At 38.6% G+C, this 21,940-nt stretch overlaps 1 protein-coding gene across 2 annotated transcripts in view; it reads left to right on the top strand.

The window, feature by feature from the left end:
- Positions 1–1,899: 1,899 nt before the first annotated feature.
- myo6b (myosin VIb) overlaps positions 1,900–21,940 on the top strand; it is a 44,112-nt gene continuing 24,071 nt past the window's right edge. For both annotated transcript variants that reach the window (XM_084914719.1, XM_084914718.1), the window contains exons 1-17: positions 1,900–2,088; positions 5,334–5,482; positions 7,699–7,768; positions 7,850–7,923; positions 8,340–8,469; positions 8,722–8,827; positions 9,214–9,269; positions 9,362–9,459; positions 9,568–9,732; positions 10,363–10,443; positions 12,165–12,345; positions 16,400–16,544; positions 17,776–17,933; positions 18,074–18,165; positions 18,686–18,758; positions 20,114–20,241; positions 21,553–21,648. In XM_084914719.1, coding sequence (XP_084770845.1) covers positions 5,366–5,482; positions 7,699–7,768; positions 7,850–7,923; positions 8,340–8,469; positions 8,722–8,827; positions 9,214–9,269; positions 9,362–9,459; positions 9,568–9,732; positions 10,363–10,443; positions 12,165–12,345; positions 16,400–16,544; positions 17,776–17,933; positions 18,074–18,165; positions 18,686–18,758; positions 20,114–20,241; positions 21,553–21,648 — 1,770 coding nt within the window. In that variant the 5' untranslated portion in view covers positions 1,900–2,088; positions 5,334–5,365. The remainder of the gene's footprint in view (positions 2,089–5,333; positions 5,483–7,698; positions 7,769–7,849; positions 7,924–8,339; positions 8,470–8,721; positions 8,828–9,213; positions 9,270–9,361; positions 9,460–9,567; positions 9,733–10,362; positions 10,444–12,164; positions 12,346–16,399; positions 16,545–17,775; positions 17,934–18,073; positions 18,166–18,685; positions 18,759–20,113; positions 20,242–21,552; positions 21,649–21,940) is intronic.

Here is a 21,940-nt window from a genome sequence, read left to right as displayed (position 1 = left end):
CAGTAGTGGTGATTATCATTACATATGCTGTGGTCCATATGAAATGGTTACAAGGAGAGTTGTTTTATGTTATGTCTATCATATGATGTTATTTATTTAACATTAAGGATTTAAATCAATGGTGTAAAACATAAGGCTCGGGGGGCACATTCGGCCCAGGAAAGACTCCAATCTGGCCTGCTAGAGAGCTTTGGAAAATGTGAGAGAGGGCATCGATTTCTACGTTTTTACTGTTTTGTCATTGCTTTTTCAGTTTTTCCTACTGATAAAGAGCTCTCCCATCGCTATCCATACTATACCAGAGTAATTAAATAATTGATTAAAAAAAAATAACAGTTAAAACACAGAAGAGTGCCTGATTTTTCACTAGCTGCTGTAAATTTCTATGTTTTGCAGTGAGTCCACAGAGGAAAAACTATTTTGTGAATTTCTGTGAATTACTCTTCTATTATTGTAATTACTACCATAATTTTTTCTGTAACATTATACATGTCTTTATTTGTGTGGACAGATTTCTTTCATTTACTACAGCAATATCTCTTTATCCTGTAGCAAAATTGAGACAGCCGTTAACTGTTTAATGTATGTGGCCCATGATGCAAAATGAGTTTGACCTCCCTAAATTAAATTGTTTAAATAACTTAACAAATCATTTAAAAAAATAACAACGAGAAAGTATCAAAATAAAAACACTATTTTTTAACACAGAAAACGTTGAGTCCTCACCTTCTACAAAAAACCTTCCTTTAGCTTCAGTGGAGGATTTCACTTTATGCCATGCATTCTTTCTATAAGTATACCAAGTTCCATTCACTACACATTCCCTACAAGCATGTGGGTTTGAAATTATTGTGTGTTTGTGTTTTGCTTAACTCTGTGCTCCTTGGTGTCACTATTGCTCTCATTTCCTCCAGTGTGCACTGGGATTCTCCCCATCATGAACCTTCTAGTGCATCCCTTCCATGTGAACTGTAATTACATGGGATATGGTTGCTTATATGCCATATGAGCACATGGGGGAGACATTGTCCATCAGGCAAAGCAATAAAGCACCGTGTTCTGGATCTTTAAAATAAAAGCTAACCAGACCATTTATTTTTTTAGTCTGCTATTCATCAGTCAATATAACATTGCGTTAAATCACACATGATCAAATTCATTAACTGTCTTAACTCCAAAGTGGTTGGATACAAAAAAGGTAAGAGTTTTGTAGATTGGTATTGGTCTGGGGGATTAAAAAATAAAAGCTACATTTTAGTGCTTGCTGTCAACTACTGTCCGTAATCAGATATGATCCAGTACTGGCGTATCAGATGTCCTAATTAGATTTACAAACCGAGTGGCAGCCTGTGTTTCAGTTGTGGATTGGATGTCTCCTTCAAAAATCCCCCCAAAAGTTTCAGATTACCTGCCACTCAAATATTTATGAAGCTCGAGGCAACATTTGCAGTCTTTTCTTCGCAGCCACGTGCTCTCTGCTAATCCTCTGTTATTTTTATATGGATGACAGACCAAACAAATAGCCCATCAATTAGTGAAATAAAATACCTACATCCAGACACTCAAACATTGCATATTTAAAATTCTCCAAACCCATGTGGTGATGTAACATGTTGAAACTTGTGATTGTTTATACTGAACTATTTTAATGAGATTCACATGCATTAATACATTGATGGAAAACAATTCGAATATAAAAAGTATTAAGTGATATAACTGAAATTATTCACACTCACGATCGCCGACCTGAGCTGTTTTTGTTTAGATTTTTACAATATGAGTGGCTTTTTAATGTTTAGTTATCAGTATAAACCATAAGCCAAAAATAAAAACGTCACAGGATCTTACGAGGGACACTTTAACGCACCTTTCGCGGTGAGGGTGACGTCACCGGTGTTCACCGGAGCTCGAGCTTAGCCTGTCACCCAGACAGCCCGCTGCTACCTCATCCGTCCTGTCTGCTGCAGGAAGAAACACCGACAAAGCTGGAAAGCTGGACCAGTGCTACACACATACAACCGAATGAGGAGCATAAAACGTCTTACTGTCACCGTGAACGTAAATTCAACTGCTTGAAGGATTTCACTTGTAAGTGTGTTGTTGTTTTTTTGTCTACCTGTTACGCTTTTTAAAAGTTTATTCCAAATAGCTAACGTTACAAGTATTTTGAAGTACTTTGTCTGATTTAAGAGCAATTTGGGAACGGAGTTTTCTGTGGGCTTCTGTTTAAACCTGTACTTTTGACTTACTTCCATTGGTGTACTGTTTGGTGTCTTGGTGCGGTAGTCGTGACTTATTATAAGGTGCTTAGTTCCATAAGTTTCTTTGAAAAAGTTATTTGGGGTTAATCGTAATTATGAAAACCTCATTTTAAGGTTGTCTCGAGTAATCACAACAGCCGACAGTTTAGCCCACATCTCGTTTCTGCTTGATTGCTATCAGGAAATTCTGTCCTAGATATTTCTCCTCTGCATAATTTAGCCGTGATGCGTTTAAAGTGTCCTCACGGGATTAACAAACGTAAACCAGGATTCTTTATTCTTATGTATTTATTTATTTTATTTTGCAATTTCTTCCTCTGACATGTCACTTTTCATTCAAATTTAGGCACACCACTTAAACTAAATGCTTTCTTGGCATGCACTTCTGAAAGTGTACCCTGTGTTGTGTGTGCATCTTTCATCCTGTTGCTCTGTAGCCATCGTCCAATGCTTTTTCCATGCCTCCCTTCCCTGAGAGAGAACCGGAAACAGGAGGCAGGAAACACGAGGGGTGTTTCACCGCGTACTGCTTTGACTCTCAAGCAGTGTTCATTTGTGTGGGAGTGTATATATATTTGTGTGTGTGTTTTCATATTTCCTCCTCTCCGTACTTTCTGGCTCTCTGTTTCACTGGATATGTGACACCCTTCTGATTTGCATTGTCTCAAACCTGCTCACTGACTTTTATTTGTGAGGTTTACATCTCACTTCAGGCGTCTCACCTCTCTGTCTGGATTAGGGTCAGATACTAAGAGGATTTGAGGCTGCAGAGTCAAAGTTACTCATGAGGGGCTGGTCTCAGTTTTGTTGTACGCAGCCAAGGATGCAGACAGTTTGGAGGGCTCTTCTAAAAGAGCCCAATATAACGCCCTGTATAATGACTGGAACTTGTCTTATAGAATGCTCTGGGAAAGTACAGTTAATTTTATTGTGGTTTTCCAGTATGCAAAGTCTTTCCGCTATAGCGTTCATGAACCATTCAAGTGACTGAATTTCATGTGTGAACAAACTGTAAATTAACTTGAAGGGAACTGTGGGATAGTTATGTGGTTATCAGTTATCTAACAAAAACAATCTTTAGGATTCCCCCTAGCCTTGATCTCACACTTGAAGGTTAGAGATAATAGAGCGGGAATGTCATTGTGCGTTTTTCTCCTGCTTATTTTCTTTCTATCTATCTATCGATCTATCGATCGACCGACCGACCGACCGACCGACATACATTTAAGATACAACTAGGACACTAAGATAGATCTATCTTAAATATCTATCTATCTACCCATCCTAGTACCTGACCTGCTACCTGACTTTAATGGTGCAGAGTCTTTGCTGTTATGAATTCCGATGGTTACATTTAGGAGTTTGATGGAACATTTATCCTTTGATATATGAACTCTTTCCTTTGCTTGTCTGAGGACCTACTTTGGGCAAAGACATCTACTGTAGAAAGTTGAGTATTCCTCTATAAATATAAATAGATAGGCCACATAACAATAAACTGAGATAACAGCATGTGTTTTTCTTCAATGCCTTTCATTATCTGTGGCAGCAGATTGTTTAAAAATGTAGAATATGCACTTTATTATACATAGCCAAACAGTGGATGTATGTGTATTTTAATGGCCTTAAAGTTTAGCCATGTGTGTTTCCTCAGCCAGTGTAGTTGTGTTTAGAAATCAACCTCATGCACTTCCCAGACATAGATGTACTGACCTGATGGAAAATGCGTTTGGTAATAAAGGAGTAAAACTGTGATCTTTGGTCCTTCATTGCTATTGTCATGTAAGAAGTGGTAACTAAACTGACATAAAGAAATCACTTGTTTCAGTACTTGTTATCTGGGACGTAGAAGCAATGAAAGTGTCTGAAATGTTAACATTATCTCATGAAAAGGATTTAATAATATATGAAGTGTGCTTATTTTTCTTATTGTAAGTCTAAACAGAAAAAGAAAAAGAGATACCTAAGTTGGATCAGTCCTAATGCTGAGTGCATTCACCTGCTGAACTTTTAGTTGTCGTTGAAGCTGTATCAGCAGTTTCCGTAAGATGTCCTCTTTGACATTTGACCTCAATCCCTGAAGCTTATTGGATACTCAAGCATAACATCAGCACTTTTGCTTTGAGGAGCTCTTCAGTTGTAGGATTAACTCAGGTGAGTTAATCCTACAACTAAAAAGAAACTTTACTTGACAGATTCAGACATGTTATCCACTCAGTGATCATATGAATCTTTAAAGAATTACAAAATTACCTTACTCAGCCTCACTCATAAAGCTGTGCATTTGGTAAAACTAACAGTGTTTAAAATAACCATTAAATAGAAAAATTAAGTACTGTACTTTATACCTCACAAACCATTAACCAGTGGTTGTAGCGTACCATATTTAGCTTCTTAACTTGGCGTACCACTGAACCCTAGCAGCACACTTGCAAAGTGGATTGTTTCTCTTGTCAGATTTGTGGGGTCATTTGGGGGAGTGTTGTCTTCACTAAGATTGCAGCAGAAAACTCCTTAGAAATCCTCTCTCAAAGGACCAGTTGGTGGAATAACCGAGTAATGAAGACTGTAGCAAGCACCATCAAATGGTCAGATCCCAGTCATGCAATGCAAATAGGTAGAGAATGCCAGCGGATCAGTTTGATCATGTATTTATTTATTTCTATTTAGGTGAGATTTCACCATAGTTGGTAGGCCTAGCTGCTGGCTACTTTAATATTGTCTTCAAGTGTGAAGTAATAGCAAAATGTTATAGTTCCCAAGGCTTTTTACAAGCTGCAGGGTGTAATGAAGACTTTGGCAAATACCATGCAAATACAGAATAGATGGTAAACAAAAATGTGGTGGCGGTTCTGAGAAGCTGCCCTCACAGGCGATTGAAGTTCTGACGTCAAATTTACGATAGCGATATCAACTTCCGTTTTGCAGTTGTGGAGACTAGGTGTAATACATAGTAAGTGGCCATAAACCTAGAAGCAGACTCTGTTTGCTTAAAGTAAAATGCAAAACAGTGCTTTACATATTTATTTTAATTTACGTCTGTGTTCCTCTTTTTGTCTCTCCCTTTTGCAGAGTTGTGTGCCTGTGCTGACTGGAGGTAAATCATGGAGGATGGGAAGCCAGTGTGGGCGCCCCACCCCACTGACGGGTTCCAGCTGGGCACGATCACTGACATAGGAGCCGACACACTCACCATAGAACCGCTGAACCAAAAGGGCAAGGTGGGTTATCACACAAGTAAAGTAAAACACACGTGTACACACACGCACACGCACACACACACACACACACACAACATTACTTTTAATATAAAAAATTATTCCAAATGACTTTTTTTATTAGGAATTTGAAAGTAGTGTGTTGAATAAAACGTTCAATAATTTTATTAAGCGTGATTTCAGGTAGAAAGGCGTTAGCACAACAATGTGTACAATGTGAGAAACATGAGAGACCACATGTACAGAGACATGAATAAATAAAGGGCAGCAGCAGGTGTGCTGATAGTGTTGCCAGGAGGGAGAGCTGCTCATTAGGAGGTAAAGGCCACCTGTTACACCTGAGCCATCATGTATCCCCAGCAAGCAGGCCTCTACTGCTTACAACAGACCTGTACAGTAGCAGCTGCTTTTGCCTTTGTTTTCAGGTACTGGATAGCGAAGTCATGCTATAAAACATAGTTTGTTGTGGCAGGCAAATGTTTGTCAAACCGCAGATATCATGGCAAGGTAACAAGTTAGTCAACAAGCGCCCTCAAGATAATTTGCATGTTTTCAAAAATAAAAGCGTTATTATGAACTATAATGTTAGCTCTGTTCTGTGTCCTATGCTCACGCTGTGACAGTATGACTGTCATCATACATAACCCCAAGACCCAAAATTAGCTAAATTCAACCGTCATTCCTTTATAACTTTACTGTGAAATGTAGTGATCATCAATGTTAGAGTTCATGTAATATCAGCTATTATGCATGGTGGTTGTACAGGGAAAACATTATATGCATTGGTGTGCATCTATGGCATATAAGAATCTACACTGAGAATTTATTTGTATTTTGATTTTCTTGAGATAAAACATGTTAATTTCACATGCTAAAGATACAAAAAATGTTTAAAATGGTAAATGGCATCCACCCATTCACACACTGGTGATGGCAAGCTACATTGTAGCCACAGCCACCCTGGGGCGCACTGACAGAGGCAAGGCTGCTGGACACTGGCGCCACCGGGCCCTCTGACCACCACCAGTAGGCAACGGGTGAAGTGTCTTGCCCAAGGACACAACGACCGAGACTGTCCAAGCCGGGGCTCGAACCGGCAACCTTCCGATTATAAGGCCCCGATTACATTAGAAGTGTCCTGAGGCTCTGGATATTGCAGTTGCAGCAGATTATGTCCATGTCCTGCACTGATTATATTGCCATTGGAGGCAATAACATTAGCTAAAAAATATTGTTGACTAGAAGGTCAAAACTTTGTATGATAATAATCAGTTTATGCCTTCTTACAAAGCTTAAACTCCCATTCACTGAACAAATGAAAGGGCAGTTGAGTGCGTTTTTTTTCAGTGCTCTGTTGAACTCATTAGTGCCTCAGCTTTCTGCAAGACCCTCGGTCTGGCTGCCTGCTTTCCTCTGTCAGTTTACTGGTTGGACATTTCTCGCATGATTGTTATTGTGGACGACCAGTTTGTGCCAAGACCTGTTAGTGGGCACACAAAGCATATTCTCGTTACGCTTCCAGTCAGTTTTTGGCAAGAAACCATGCGTCAAAGCACAAGATGGATCAGTCTCACACAGATAAGCAGTTGTTTATAGTCAGTGTGTAGCAAACATTAAATATATATAAAAGAAACAGATACTTTTAATATATACTGTATATAGCAACTCACTGTTGATGTCAGTGTCGTTCTTGCATCACTGAATGATGGTGCCAAGTTGTCTGGTTACTGCAAGATCAGCAAATAACCTTACCACCATCCCTACCAGCTGTAACCCACCCACTTACTCAGTCAGGTGTTCAGATCCTGTTCTCTCCCACCAAATTATTCATTATCCTGCCATGTCTCCCCTTGTTTCTCTCACAGCCGACTTGTTCCATTGAGTTTATTTCCATGAACTCAGACTCATAAACAATAGAGTGAGAATATCAGTAACTAATTTAGCCTGGGAACATGTCACACTGAACATTGTTAGTGTGATCTTTAAGCATGGTAAACTTTTCATGTTTATTCACTCTTGCTTAACTGTTTATGATGCTTGAGAACTCTAATAAACATTTGTTTTGTGTCATAAGCTCTGTAAACTGCAAGGAGTAAGCAACAATTAATCTAGTGTATAATGTTGGTCGGAAAAAGCAAAGACAGCGCCACATGTAGCACACCTGTCTATCCTGGAAATGATATTATGTAAATGTAAAAGTGAAACTGTTCACGTTTTAGACTTTTCTCGCTCCAATGAACCAAGTCTTCCCTGCTGAGGATGATGTCAACAAGCATGTAGATGACAACTGTGAGTCTTCACACGAACAATATTTGTTCAACATATTGTTAACAATAAAATGTTAATTATGTGTAACCCGTCTGTTTGCAGGTTCCTTAATGTACTTGAATGAAGCCACTCTCCTCAACAATGTTAGAGTGCGGTACAGTAAAGACCACATCTATGTATGTTGTTATTACCATCCACACTAAGCTGCCTTAGCACAAGTAATAATATGCCTGTCCTTTATGCGGCATATGCTTCATCATGAGGAGATAGAGTAACAGGGTTGAGTGTAAAAGACAAAGGATCAATTTTCTTATTTCCCAGAGGGGAAAAGTACCAGCTTGTAGAGAGTGAAGGGAAGCTAGTAGTCATGGTCAGACTGGCAAGCCCAGTTCTGACTTCAGTCATTCACTTAAATAATAAGGGACAGCTGGTAGATGAGAAAATTAGAATGGATTATCTCAGCAGCCTTCAGTGGGGTGTTTTTCACTTCTTCTTCCTTTAATTGATTATTAAGACATATTTATTTTGTAATATCTAGCAATTCACTCAAATGCAGAGACCCTAATCATGCTTTTATTTATTTCTTCCACAGACGTATGTGGCAAATATCTTGATAGCTGTTAATCCATACTTTGACATTCCAAAACTGTACAGCCCAGATGCCATCAAGTCATACCAAGGGAAGTCACTGGGCACCCTGCCACCTCATGTCTATGCTATAGGTGAGAGCTCACACCTGCTCAGTGTTAAAAAAGGGGGTTCAATATATAAGTAACTGAAATGCACATGTATAATGTATTATAATCATGAAGTGTATTCAAACTTGCCGTCTTTTGGAAGTAACACTTTTGTTACATGATTCTTTTAAGCTTAAAAGCTACACTTTAAAAGATTGTCTGTCATCATGCCCTGATTTTCCCATTACATTACTACTTATTTTATTTTTGTGCGTTTGGTGTTATGTTTTATTTTAGCGGACAAAGCCTACAGGGACATGAAGGTTTTGAAGATGAGCCAGTCCATCATAGTTTCAGGTGAATCTGGTGCAGGAAAGACTGAAAACACCAAATTTGTTCTCAGGTAAGAATCTGTATGAATTATTTTACATTCTAGCCCCAGTTTTTCCTTCACATTTGATCTTTTCCTTTCTCATTCACGCGAATATAACATTTAAGAATGACTTTGGTTCAAACCTGTTCACACTCCCAATTGCTCCTGTATTGAATTCAAAGAGAGCCATTGATATCTTCCAAATCAAAAACCATGCAGACAATGTTAAAAAGCCTATTGTATTAATTAATGATAATTTCACTATTTAACAAAGAACTATCTAAAGTTTAATTAACTATCAAGTTCCCATTTAATGTTGATGGATTCTAGAACATTTTACCAGCAGCTTTAAAGGGAGAGCTGCTGCTTTAAATCTTAATCTGACTTTTATTTTTAATGAATTTTAAACTTTTCAGATATCTGACCACATCATATGGAAGCGGTCAAGACATTGATGAGAGAATTGTTGAAGGTACTATATTAAAAGAATTCAACACTTATTCGTAATGTATTAAAGTTTTAATAGAGAAGGTGATCTTGAGTGTATTTTTTTGCAAATGTCAGCAAATCCCCTTCTTGAGGCCTTTGGAAATGCAAAAACAGTCCGAAACAATAACAGCAGTCGCTTTGGGAAGTTTGTAGAAATCCACTTCAACAGCAAGGTAAGCAATGTAAACGGATTAAGCTCTAGTTTGTTCTGTTTGTTTGTGTTTCATCAGTTTTAATTAAAATTTGCACTGAAGACTTGATTTTTTCCCTTGTGCTACCAGAATGCAGTTGTGGGTGGATTCGTCTCACATTACTTGTTGGAGAAGTCAAGGATTTGCATGCAAAGTAATGAAGAGAGGAACTACCACATCTTCTACAGACTATGTGCAGGAGCATCTGAAGACCTAAAGAAGAAATTACACCTTGACTCTCCAGACATTTTCAGGGTCAGTGGGTGCAGAGGTTTTTATTAATTTGCCAACTGCCAACTGAAAGAAGTTTTTTATTATTATTAATTAGCTATATTGACACTACAAACATCTTTTTGGTATTTTTCTATTGGTTAGCATTTCTGTGGAGGCCCACTAGATGTCACATGAGGTTATTTTTAGCGATGTAATTGTCTTAAATCCAAGACATCCTCCCAAGTGTGATCAAAAGCCCTTCAGTAACATAATAGTTCACAATTGAATTTTGGCTCTTTAGGATGCAATTATCAGCTCAGTAGGGGAGAGAGTTAGAGAGTATTAAAGTGTTTACCATGGCTTTTATTTTCCTCTAAATACTGTACAAAACAATGGTTAACAGAACAACAAGCATTTCAAGCTGTTCCCTCAGATGTTTATCATCGTATCAAGTCCCTGAGGCGACACCCACATCAACAGAGGCAATTACTTCATGCAATCCACTACTAGTCAGCTGTGGAGCAATATTTGGAGACAGCAGAGTAGATTTTTTTCAGTGATGAAAATCAATATAAACATCCTCAGTAGATTTGCCACCATGAATAAATTGAATTTATTAAAATACTAAACATATTAAAATGTTTCTAAGTGTTTTTTTTTTCTCTGTTGCAGTACCTGAACCGAGGATGCACCAGATATTTTGCCAGTAAGGACTCCGACAAACAAATCATGCAGAATCGTAAGAGTCCTGAGGTAATGTCGTGTCCTGACTTAATCCTTCTGGCCCAAAATATGAAATAATAATTAAACTTTGGGTATTAATCTGAATTCTGTTTTAACACTTAAATTACCTTTGTAAGAAGAAACAAAGAACACTTTAGAGTTCTTTCTTATGTAGAATGAAAAATAGATATTTTTATGTTCCCAACAGTGAGGAAAGTTCAAAACAAATCCCAGATTGTAGCTAAGAAAGTATGTTGCCAAACTGAGTTGATATGCAGGAACTGGTTGATACCAATATTTTATGCCAAGATATGTGAATTTAGTAAATTATAAATAACACAAAAAAATAATGCATTGTTCAGTAGACGTCTAATATGGAACGATTAGAAGTTGGTCCCTTAGGGACTAATTATTATGTTCATTTTACTTCTTGTTTTTTTTTTTTTTATAAATATCTTCTATGAAAGTTTCATTCAAAATGAAAGAGTAATGAAGAAAAGCTTAATTAGAACATGTATACTTTGGTTTTAAATGATAGTTACTTGATGTGACAAAGTATTTAAATTTATGATTTAAAATAGGTTCTTTGCACGTTGTATGTAGTCGCAACATTAGTTCATCCCTTGGGTTTAGATGCCTTTTTAATGCTTGAATGATTCATAAGTCAAACTAGCACTAAATGTCATAGGTGTGTTTGTTTATATGCTTGCAGATGTTTTTTTTTTTTAATAAATTTTACTTATTTAATGATGAAAGGCAAGTGAGCTCTGTGGATGTAAGGAAAAGTGTGCATCACTATTAAATGTGTGCTGCTAATTAAATAATTGTGTATTTGTTTCTTCCCACCACGTTTTTGTTATATATAGGACAATAAGGTGATGTTTCTTTCTGTGTGTTACTTTGTGTGCTTCCTGCTCTTTTTCCTATGAGTTTCCTAAACTGAAGACTGACACGCTCTGGTTTTACATGCTGCTGTTTGTAGTTCAAACAGGAAACATGAGCGCTTGCTTCCTCTTCTCTGCGTGTGCATGCCTGGTTTGGATTTGCTTTGGTGCAGATGGTGTTTAAATAGAAATATAAAAAGAATCAACTTCTGCCAGTTTTACAGTGCAGTGGAGCATAATTAAAGTATTTATTTTCCAAAGAAGTACAATTAAGATTTAATTTTGAATGTTCTCATTTTTTGTCAATTAACCTTAATAAAACATGAAAAATTAAAGGATTCAGTTCCCATCACTCAACCTGTGCTTCTTATATTAAATTATAATCAGGACTCAATATTTAGGCATAACTCTACACGCCTTGTTATAGTAACTATTACTATATAATTAATCTCCAATTTAGTTTCCTGATGATTTCTAATAGGTTCTATTTCACTGATTAGATTATTTCACTGTATTCCTGGCCTTTCTGCTTTATTCAGGTGTTACGACAGCTGAGCAGCCCTAGTTTTAAGGATTTCCTGCTTGCTGTGTGCTGCTAGTGAAGGTTCTTTTAACCTGCTGTTGTAAAATGTTTTGGTTTGTTCAGTTTTACCTCATACGTGTGGCTTTTCTATTTAGTGGGAGCTGTTGGGTCCAGTTCAGTTCTAAATCAGATTTACTCATACAACATCAAGTTAATGAATCTTCTAGAACATAGATACCATTTACAAATGATTATATCATGATGCTTGAGTAAATCTTGATTTGAGCTGACTTTTTAAACACTTCCTGTCACTTTGTGGTTTCTAACTTTCGTGTCCTTTGCAGCACGTAAAGACGGGCGCACTAAAGGACCCTCTTCTGGATGACCACGGTGACTTTAACAGGATGTGTGAGGCCATGAAAAAGATTGGTCTGAACGACACAGAGAAGCTGGACCTGTTCAGGGTTGTCGCCGGTGTCCTGCATCTGGGCAACATTGATTTTGAGGAAACAGGCAGCTCTTCTGGTTAGATAAACATTATCTGTGCAATACCTTGCAACACATTTAGAATAGTATGAGGCCATTTTCAAGAACTTTGACTTTTTGTGTGGGGTAGGGATTTTTTTTTGCTGTAGCTTGATTTTTTTTAATGCTTGTCTTCTCAGAAGCAGTTAGTCATTTCTGAGACCAGCATCGTCCATTTTTACCTTGCTTTTCTGTTTTCTCTACTTCACAGGATTTTTTTACATTTCAAAATATGCCATTAAACTTAATAAGCTGCCAATGGTAATGAGCAAAACAAATCAATATCTATTTAATTTTTTATGGAATCTTAGCACATGGAATCCAATATGGAGTTTTAAGAAAAGTGTCACCACAGATAAATCTGAAGTGGTGATGAAAAAGAGCATCTGTTACCTGAGTAAACATGAGGTCTTGTTCCATTTATTTTTCTTCCTCGTTCTTTCTCATTCTGTGTCTATAATCAAAATCTCTGTGAGTGTACTTTCAAACTCCTCTGGGTGCCCAGTTTCTCTCTCACTTCAGTACAGTTCTTGCTCACACAAACACCTTGTTAGAACACTTATTCGTGCTCGGTGCTGCTATAAATCAAATTCCCCAAAAAGTTGGGACACTGTAAAATATAAATGAGAACAGAAGGCAGTGATTCGCTAATTTATTGCTATTTACTGTATCATGAAAACATGAATTTGATAGAAGCAATAAATATCAGAAAAGCTGGTATAGCTCCATGTTTACCACTGTGTAGCATCCCCTCTTCTTTTAGCAACAGTCTGTAAATGTCTGAAAACGGAGGAGCAATATTGCTGAGATAGGAATGATGTTGGTTGTCTGATATTGGGCACTAGCTGTTTAACAGTCCCAAGTTTTCACTGTCATTTCTTCCATTTAATGATGCATCAAATGTTTTTAGTTGGTGAAAGGTCTGGACTACAGGTGGGTCAGTTCAGCATCCAGACTCTTCTACTATGAAGCCTTGCTGATGTAATAGAATTGCTATGTGGTTTTGCATTGTCTTGCTGAAATATGCAAGGCCTTTTCTGAAAAACACGTCTTGATGGGAGCATACAGGGAGTGCAGAATTATTAGGCAAGTTGTATTTTTGAGGAATAATTTTATTATTGAACAACAACCATGTTCTCAATGAACCCACAAAACTCATTAATATCAAAGCTGAATGTTTTTGGAAGTAGTTTTTAGTTTGTTTTTAGTTTGAGCTATTTTAGGGGGATATCTGTGTGTGCAGGTGACTATTACTGTGCATAATTATTAGGCAACTTAACAAAAAACAAATATACCCATTTCAATTGTCAAAGGAGCTTGCAAAGAAAAGCGTCTGGACTTCTTTAAGTTACTTGAAGACGTTTCACCTCTCATCCGAGAAGCTTCTTCAGTTCTAAGGTCAAATGGTGGAGAGTCCCAGATATAAACCTAGTGGGAGTATCCCCCCACAGAGGGACAAAAGGACCCCCTGATGATCCTCTAATCGCCTGAGCCAAGGTGTGAAACTGGGTGTGGGTCCCAATCAGCCAGAGTTTCGGGTGTGTTCATTGTGAAACCCGGCCCCACCTTATCATGCGAATTCCTGAGGTCAGATGGCCCAGGATGTCCTCAGGAATTCGCATGATAAGGTGGGGCCGGGTTTCACAATGAACACACCCGAAACTCTGGCTGATTTCTTTGCAAGCTCCTTTGACTACGATGACCTGGATGACTGAGAACCTTCACAGACATACCCATTTCAATTATTTATTTTTACCAGTGAAACCAATATAACATCTCCACATTCACAAATATGCATTTCTGACATTCAAAAACAAATCAGCGACCAATATAGCCACCTTTCTTTGCAAGGACACTCAAAAGCCTGCCATCCATGGATTCTGTCAGTGTTTTGATCTGTTCACCATCAACATTGCGTGCAGCAGCAACCACAGCCTCCCAGACACTGTTCAGAGAGGTGTACTGTTTTCCCTCCTTGTAAATCTCACATTTGATGATGGACCACAGGTTCTCAATGGGGTTCAGATCAGGTGAACAAGGAGGCCATGTCATTAGTTTTTCTTCTTTTATACCCTTTCTTGCCAGCCACGCTGTGGAGTACTTGGACGCGTGTGATGGAGCATTGTCCTGCATGAAAATCATGTTTTTCTTGAAGGATGCAGACTTCTTCCTGTACCACTGCTTGAAGAAGGTGTCTTCCAGAAACTGGCAGTAGGACTGGGAGTTGAGCTTGACTCCATCCTCAACCCGAAAAGGCCCCACAAGCTCATCTTTGATGATACCAGCCCAAACCAGTACTCCACCTTGCTGGCGTCTGAGTCGGACTGGAGCTCTCTGCCCTTTACCAATCCAGCCACGGGCCCATCCATCTGGCCCATCAAGACTCACTCTCATTTCATCAGTCCATAAAACCTTAGAAAAATCAGTCTTGAGATATTTCTTGGCCCAGTCTTGACGTTTCAGCTTGTGTGTCTTGTTCAGTGGTGGTCGTCTTTCAGCCTTTCTCACCTTGGCCATGTCTCTGAGTATTGCACACCTTGTGCTTTTGGGCACTCCAGTGATGTTGCAGCTCTGAAATATGGTCAAACTGGTGGCAAGTGGCATCTTGGCAGCTGCACGCTTGACTTTTCTCAGTTCATGGGCAGTTATTTTGTGCCTTGGTTTTTCCACACGCTTCTTGCGACCCTGTTGACTATTTTGAATGAAACGCTTGATTGTTCGATGATCACGCTTCAGAAGCTTTGCAATTTTGAGACTGCTGCATCCCTCTGCAAGATATCTCACTATTTTTGACTTTTCTGTGCCTGTCAAGTCCTTCTTTTGACCCATTTTGCCAAAGGAAAGGACGTTGCCTAATAATTATGCACACCTGATATAGGGTGTTGATGTCATTAGACCACACCCCTTCTCATTACAGAGTTGCACATCACCTAATATGCTTAACTGGTAGTAGGCTTTCGAGCCTATACAGCTTGGAGTAAGACAACATGCATGAAGAGGATGATGTGGACAAAATACTCATTTGCCTAATAATTCTGCACTCCCTGTATGTTGCTCTAAAACTTTATATACCTATCAGCATTGATGGTACCTTTCCAGGTTTGCAGACTGCTAATTCCATCAAAGATGCAGGCTTTAAAACTTGATAACAAGCTGGATAATCCTCGTCCTCTTGAAGATGCGGAGTCTGTATTTTCCAAAAAGAATTTCACATTTCAATTCGTCTGAGCACAGAACAGTTTTCCACTTCGCTTCAGTTCATTGTACATGAGTTTTGACGCAGAGAAAATGGCAGCATCTCTGGATCGTGTTCAAATATGGCTTCTTCTTTGCATGATAGAGCTTTAACCTGCAGTTTCAGTGAACTGTATTTACAGACAGTTAATTATGGTGTTCCCGAGCCTGTGATTTCCACAACAGAATTTTTTTAATACAGTGCTGCAAGAAGGCTCAAAGATCATAGGCATCCAATGTTGACTTTCTCCAGATTCTCTGAATCTTTTCATGATACAGATAATGAGATATTTAAAGTCTTTGAAATTTTATGTGTGGGAAAAGTATTCCAAAAATGTGCCATAATTTGTAGACAGTTTTTTATGTATTGATGAACCTCTAACTTTTTTTCCCTTTTAGAAAGCTGTCTTTTTATACCCTTTTGTTATCTTGTCCCAACTTTTTTGAGATGTTTTGCTGGCATCGATATCAAAATGAGCAAATATTTTTCTTGAAATGCTAGATTTTCTCAATTCAAACATTTGTTATGTTCCATTGTCAGTAAAATAAGGTCTTATGAGATTTGCTTGTAAGATGCATTTTGTTTTTACTTACACTTTGAACAGCATCACAATTTTTTTAAAATTAGATTTTACTTACACCTTTCTTATAGTATGACTTGATTGAGTTTGTTTGCCAAAAGAAAACTCAGAAAAATGAGTCTTACTGTTCCAGTTAGCAGATTATAACGACGTAGAGAAGAAGAGTCTTGCACATACAGAACGAGAATTTGCTATAAAAAGTCCTTTTTAATGCTTACGTGTGTTGCTATTTGTCTTAGGTGGCTGTGTCCTGAAGAATCAGTCCAACGACTCTCTTCAGTACTGTGCTGATTTGTTGGGCCTGGATCAGGATGACCTACGCGTCAGCCTCACAACAAGGGTGATGCTCACTACAGCAGGGGGCGCCAAAGGAACAGTTATCAAGTAAGAGGAACGGCACAGTTTTGATCGTCCTTTTTTGAGTGGTTTTGTTTAGAGACAAAGTTCATTTTATTAGGAAGCCGCAGTCGTTTCAAACAGTCTGAAGTCACTGAACTGACTGAAGAAATATACTGCAGATAAAATATCTGTAGTCAGGGAAAAATTCAAATAAGACCCGGGCAGTGGTAAGATGGGTTTTGCTCTACTTATCCTGACAGTGAACAAAATCGAATTAATATAACTAAGTCAGTTGCAGCCTTGTCTATTTGAGTACTCCAGTCGCACAAATATACATTAATACTTTTTGTATAGTAGTATTTTAACTAGTCAAGCTTTGTTATTGTGATTTTTTTTTTTTTGTCGGGTTAAATAGAGCATGTTCAGACTAGAATATGGCATTGGCAGTGCTCTTGTGTCATTTTTGTGATGATGTGGTGTTGGAGTGATGGGGCCAGGTTTGGTAAATTAATATTTCAGGAGGGCCAGATGCTGGCCTGGCCTGGAAGTATTTTCTCCACATAAATAATGCAGCCTGTATCTGAGGAGGCAGGGAGGGGAGCATGGCTGCAGTACAGTACAAGCCCGGGTGTCAAGGGAGCAGGTGGAGATAAGAGGGGGGGTTGGTTTTGTCATTAAGCCTCAGACAAATCCACCCTGGCCCTGTAAGGCTGAGGATAACAGAGGGGGCGTTGAATGCATTGGGGTGTGCATGAAACACTGCAACAGATAAAAACGCCTGTCACTGAGATAAACTGTAAAGATCTCATGTGTTTTCCCTGCAGTCTATTACTGCTGTTACTGTTTGTAACAGATAAGGGCTTTTTGGATTGGGTTGGGTGTGTTGAATATCAAAAGAAAATAGAGGTAAAGATATGGCAAGAGTGAAACCTTTTTATTTGAAAGTCATCTGCTTTCCAGCTGGGATTGCCGAGTTGAACTCTTAGCCACTGTGGAGCTGCACTTTGTCATCAGTCCCCTCTTTAAATATTTAAAAATAAAGTTTAAGTTCAAGGTTCAGATTTTAATTTGAATATCTTGTCTTTGGCACAGAATTCCACATTTTTAAGAATAACCTGGAACAAAAGGTGGAAAGATACTGGGCAGCAAAAAGTGTCACATCGACGCAACAAAACTTTTGGTTTAATTATAAAAAGTAAAAGAGGGAGGTTTAATAAGACACAGGCATGTCCCAGTTTCGGACTGTCTCAATGCCCCACTTTGTGTCTCTCTCCAGGGTGCCTCTAAAGGTGGAGCAAGCAAACAATGCCCGCGATGCCCTGGCCAAGGCTGTGTACAGCCGCCTCTTCGATCATGTGGTCAAACGAGTGAACCAGTGCTTCCCCTTCGAGACCTCCTCCAACTTTATTGGAGTGTTGGACATTGCTGGGTTTGGTAATAATATACAGAAAAAGATCTAAATTTACTGTATGATTTCTTTTTTTCTACTGGCTTTAACATTTCATCCACTAACATAAAAACATTTCATTTTCTTAAATAATTGAAATGTGTGTTTTCTGTTTATTTCTTCTTAGAGTATTTTGAGCATAACAGCTTTGAGCAGTTCTGTATCAATTACTGCAATGAGAAACTGCAACAGTTCTTCAACGAACGTATTCTCAAGGAGGTGGGTGAGCCCTGGGTGAATTGAGTTGATTTTGGGGCAGTTTACTTCTTTATCCTGGGAAACCTGCCACATCATGTCACTGATAAGCCAAACTTACTGACTCTTTCATGAGGCAGGTGGAAGTTGTTGGCATGCTAAGCTTTTCTTTTGTTTCTTTCTCTGTTTTCTCACTTTTATCTTCACCCCCATCTCTCTCATATTCATTAGAATACTAATTTCTCAAGGGACACGATAACGCATGTTTCTCTCCTGTGATCTCTTAACACTTATTCTCTTCCAAGGTCTCCAATTAGTGTGCCACAATTCTGGCTTTAGCCTCTTTCTCGTTATCTGAATCACATATTGTTGGTTTGATGTTTCTATTTGTTTTTCGGTTTTTGTTTCTTTTTTGGAGATGGATATTGTTATGGATATTGGATATTGTAAGGCCACTCAGAATAATCTGAATTAACTTTTACAAACTTTTAGAGTAAGTCTTGTTTTCAGTGTTGATTTATGATATTTGATCATGTTTTTACAGGAGCAAGAGCTCTATCAAAAGGAAGGGCTGGGTGTGAATGAGGTGCATTATGTTGACAACCAGGACTGCATAGGTGAGTCTGTGCCAGCTTCTTTGCTTTGACCACATCTCCTCCTGAAGCTGATAAAATGGCTGATTTCAGCTTTTTCCAAATGACCAAACGGGAACTTTGTCCTGTGATGAAGCATTTGTAAAAGCACCACCCAAAATGTGCTAATATCTTTTGGAAGAATGGTGTTTAATCCCTCCAGAAGAATGGTGTTTAATCCCTTCAGAGACTTTATGTTGCTTTGCTTTTTTTTTTCTTTAATTTGTTACCTGGTATCTGTCCGTACCTTGGATGGTTCTCGTAAGTGAAAACGGGTCGATAGACTGACACTCTGGGGCATCATAACCATGAAGTGTCGCCTTTGAGAGCTTGCACTGCAAAATAGCAAATGTACAGAGGTTGTTGTGACTCTCTGTAGAGCTCACACACCACAAATGTACCAAGGTTAGTTCAAGTGTAACATCAGCTCACCCCATGACATTAATTTGGGCCATTCCTCTAGGCTTCGCGTCAGAGCAGCGAAAATACACCTGTCAGGGGGACAAAAATACCAACTTCTCATTATCCGCGGAGCTGGCACATCCCTGTGTCTGAAGGGAGCAAGCGCGATGAGTATTTGTGGGTTTCACGGCCCTATTGTGCTATGAGAATACGGCGAAATGATACCCCCCCCCCCCCCCCCCCCCCCCCCCTGTTGTCGTTGCCTATGTCCTCGAATGAATCCTCGAATTAATGGGATGAAGTAGTCAGTGTATCAAGGTGAAGCAGTTTGATTTGTATTTCAAAGGCTGTGATTATTCAGGTGTGAGGTTAACTGACAGCCATGAATAACATTTATGACTTGCAAATGACCGTTTGGGTTGGCCATTAATTCACTCATCAATCTTCAGGATTTATGCACAGGTGCTTGTTCATGCAAATTTTTTTTTTTCGGAGGTCCTTGGCCATTAGATTATTTTCCAAGCGCAGGATGTCAGATGAATAATTCAGTTATTTGGCTAAATGAGCATCCTGACGAACATTTTGTGCTCTGAATATTCATATTCCAGATATGATAAGCAGTGGAAATTTCCAATAAATCTATATCGAGGAACAGAATGTTTTGTGATTTCTTTCCAACTTGTTTCATTATTGCTTTTGTGATTTCCACATTATTCTACGTGAATGCTCTTTGTTGTTTCTAAAGACGTTTTTAAATATTTTAAACTTTAAGGATGAATGGATATCACTTGCTTTGAAATATTAACATAAATAATTTTTCAGATTTAGTCAGCTAATATTTAGGACAATAGGAATGAAAGGATTGCTATTCACAAACATTCTGTCTGGACTTAATGTCACAATGCTGTGGCTGATGGACAAATATTTGACGTTTCCAGATCTAGTGGAAGCAAAGCTGACGGGAATCCTGGACATTTTGGATGAAGAGAACCGTCTCCCACAAGCCAGTGACCAACACTTTGCACAGGCTGTTCACAGCAAGCATAAAGACCACTTCAGACTCACGGTCAGACTTCATCCTTATCCTTTCTCTCTTTGTTATTCACTTTTCCCTTCTTTTTTTGCTTTTTCTCCTTTGTTCTCTGTCAAGAGATTTATTTCAAAGACACTTCTTCAGCTAAGAGTCTAAGAGGAGAAAACACACAAACAGACGCTGCAGTTTTAACTTGCAAGGGCGTTTCGCAGAGCGCTCACATCAGAGTGGGGGCCCTGTGAAATGCGCGCTCTGTTCTTGCACTTGTCTTTATTTATAATAAATTATTTATATTATCTATAACTTCTGTCGGTGCTGTGCTTATTTGGAACCGAATTTCCCAGAGGAACCCACCCAAGGGATTAATAAAGTTTTATCTTATCTTATCTTATCTATACACAAGAAAAATGAATACATTTGACGTGTGCGTGTGTGTGTGTGTGTGTGTGTGTGTGTGTGTGTGTTTGTGTGTGTGTGTGTGTGTGTGTGTGTGTGTGTGTGTGTGTGTGTGTGTGTGTGAGTGAGGTCAGAACTGCTTGTTTGACTTCTTACTATCGCTGTGGGAAGATTCAGATACAAATATCAGAACACGTTTTATAAAGAACAATCAGTCCAGAACAATGAAAAGTACAATCAGTTCTAAGCTAGGAAATGATCATCATGCAGCATTCTATCACAAGTAATCTTATATCATTAAAAGCTTATACTGACTAAAGAAATACAATATTCTATTGACATTCTCCTTTTATTCATTCTTTGTTAGAATAAAGACAGGACTGTCATCGTAATCATTTTTACTCTTCCTGTTTGTTACAACACTTTTGTGAATGACGCACAATCTTACTCCCTCCCTCTGTCACTGTCTTTGCTGCTATTGTTTGTCACTTCGCCTGTATTTCTGCATGCATGAAATCTTTTTAAATATGTTGCCTTGACACTAGTTCGGGCTTAAGATAAGAGGAGGCTGCTTGCAGCCACACTACAGTAGGGAGAGTTGCTACTCAGATATATAGATATAGATATTAATAGAGAGAAGAATTTAATCCAAGAGCTAAACTCTGCTATGCAGTGTACATAGGCTCTTAATGATGTTCATTTACTAACCTAATGCCCTGTAAACCCTGTAAAAAACTTGACTTGCAAAGTTTCACATTTAAAGTGAAATCATCTGATCCAGGTTACACCTGTTAAATAGCTAATGATGAAGATAAAGAAACCCTGAGCACTCAGTCGTCATGTGGACAAACAAAAGTCTGCTGTAGACACGATGATGGATGGGTTTAATATGAAATCAATATATGTGTTTTAGCATGATATGATTTACTTTGATCGTCTCTGTCTTAGGTTCCCAGAAAGTCAAAGCTGACCATTCACAGGACTCTCCGGGATGATGAAGGCTTTATCATCAGACACTTTGCTGGAGCAGTCTGCTATGAAACAGTAATTCTTAACGCTCATTATCACGTATGGCTGTTGGGGCTGAGTTGTACTGACAAGATCCAGTATGAAAATATGTTTCACCTCTATTTTTACACAAAGTTCATAAGTATTTTTTTGGTATTTTGCCCCAGTACACCACCACAGTGGAAAGCACTTCTATGGCCAGAGGAGCCCTGTTCCCTTGTTATTCCATGGCAAAATGTGAAGATAAAAGTTCTGGAGACAATTCCAAGTATTGAACTTTTGTTCCGTTAGCTGCTCGGTGGAACTAAGGTCTAGAATCAAGACACAT

This window comes from Perissodus microlepis, chromosome 19 (assembly GCF_051167445.1).
Source record: "Perissodus microlepis isolate ML-2025 ecotype Zambia chromosome 19, ASM5116744v1, whole genome shotgun sequence".
NCBI lineage: Eukaryota > Metazoa > Chordata > Actinopteri > Cichliformes > Cichlidae > Perissodus > Perissodus microlepis.
The sequence above is the reverse complement of the archived record's forward strand: the minus strand, read 5'-3'. Positions and strand labels throughout refer to the sequence as shown.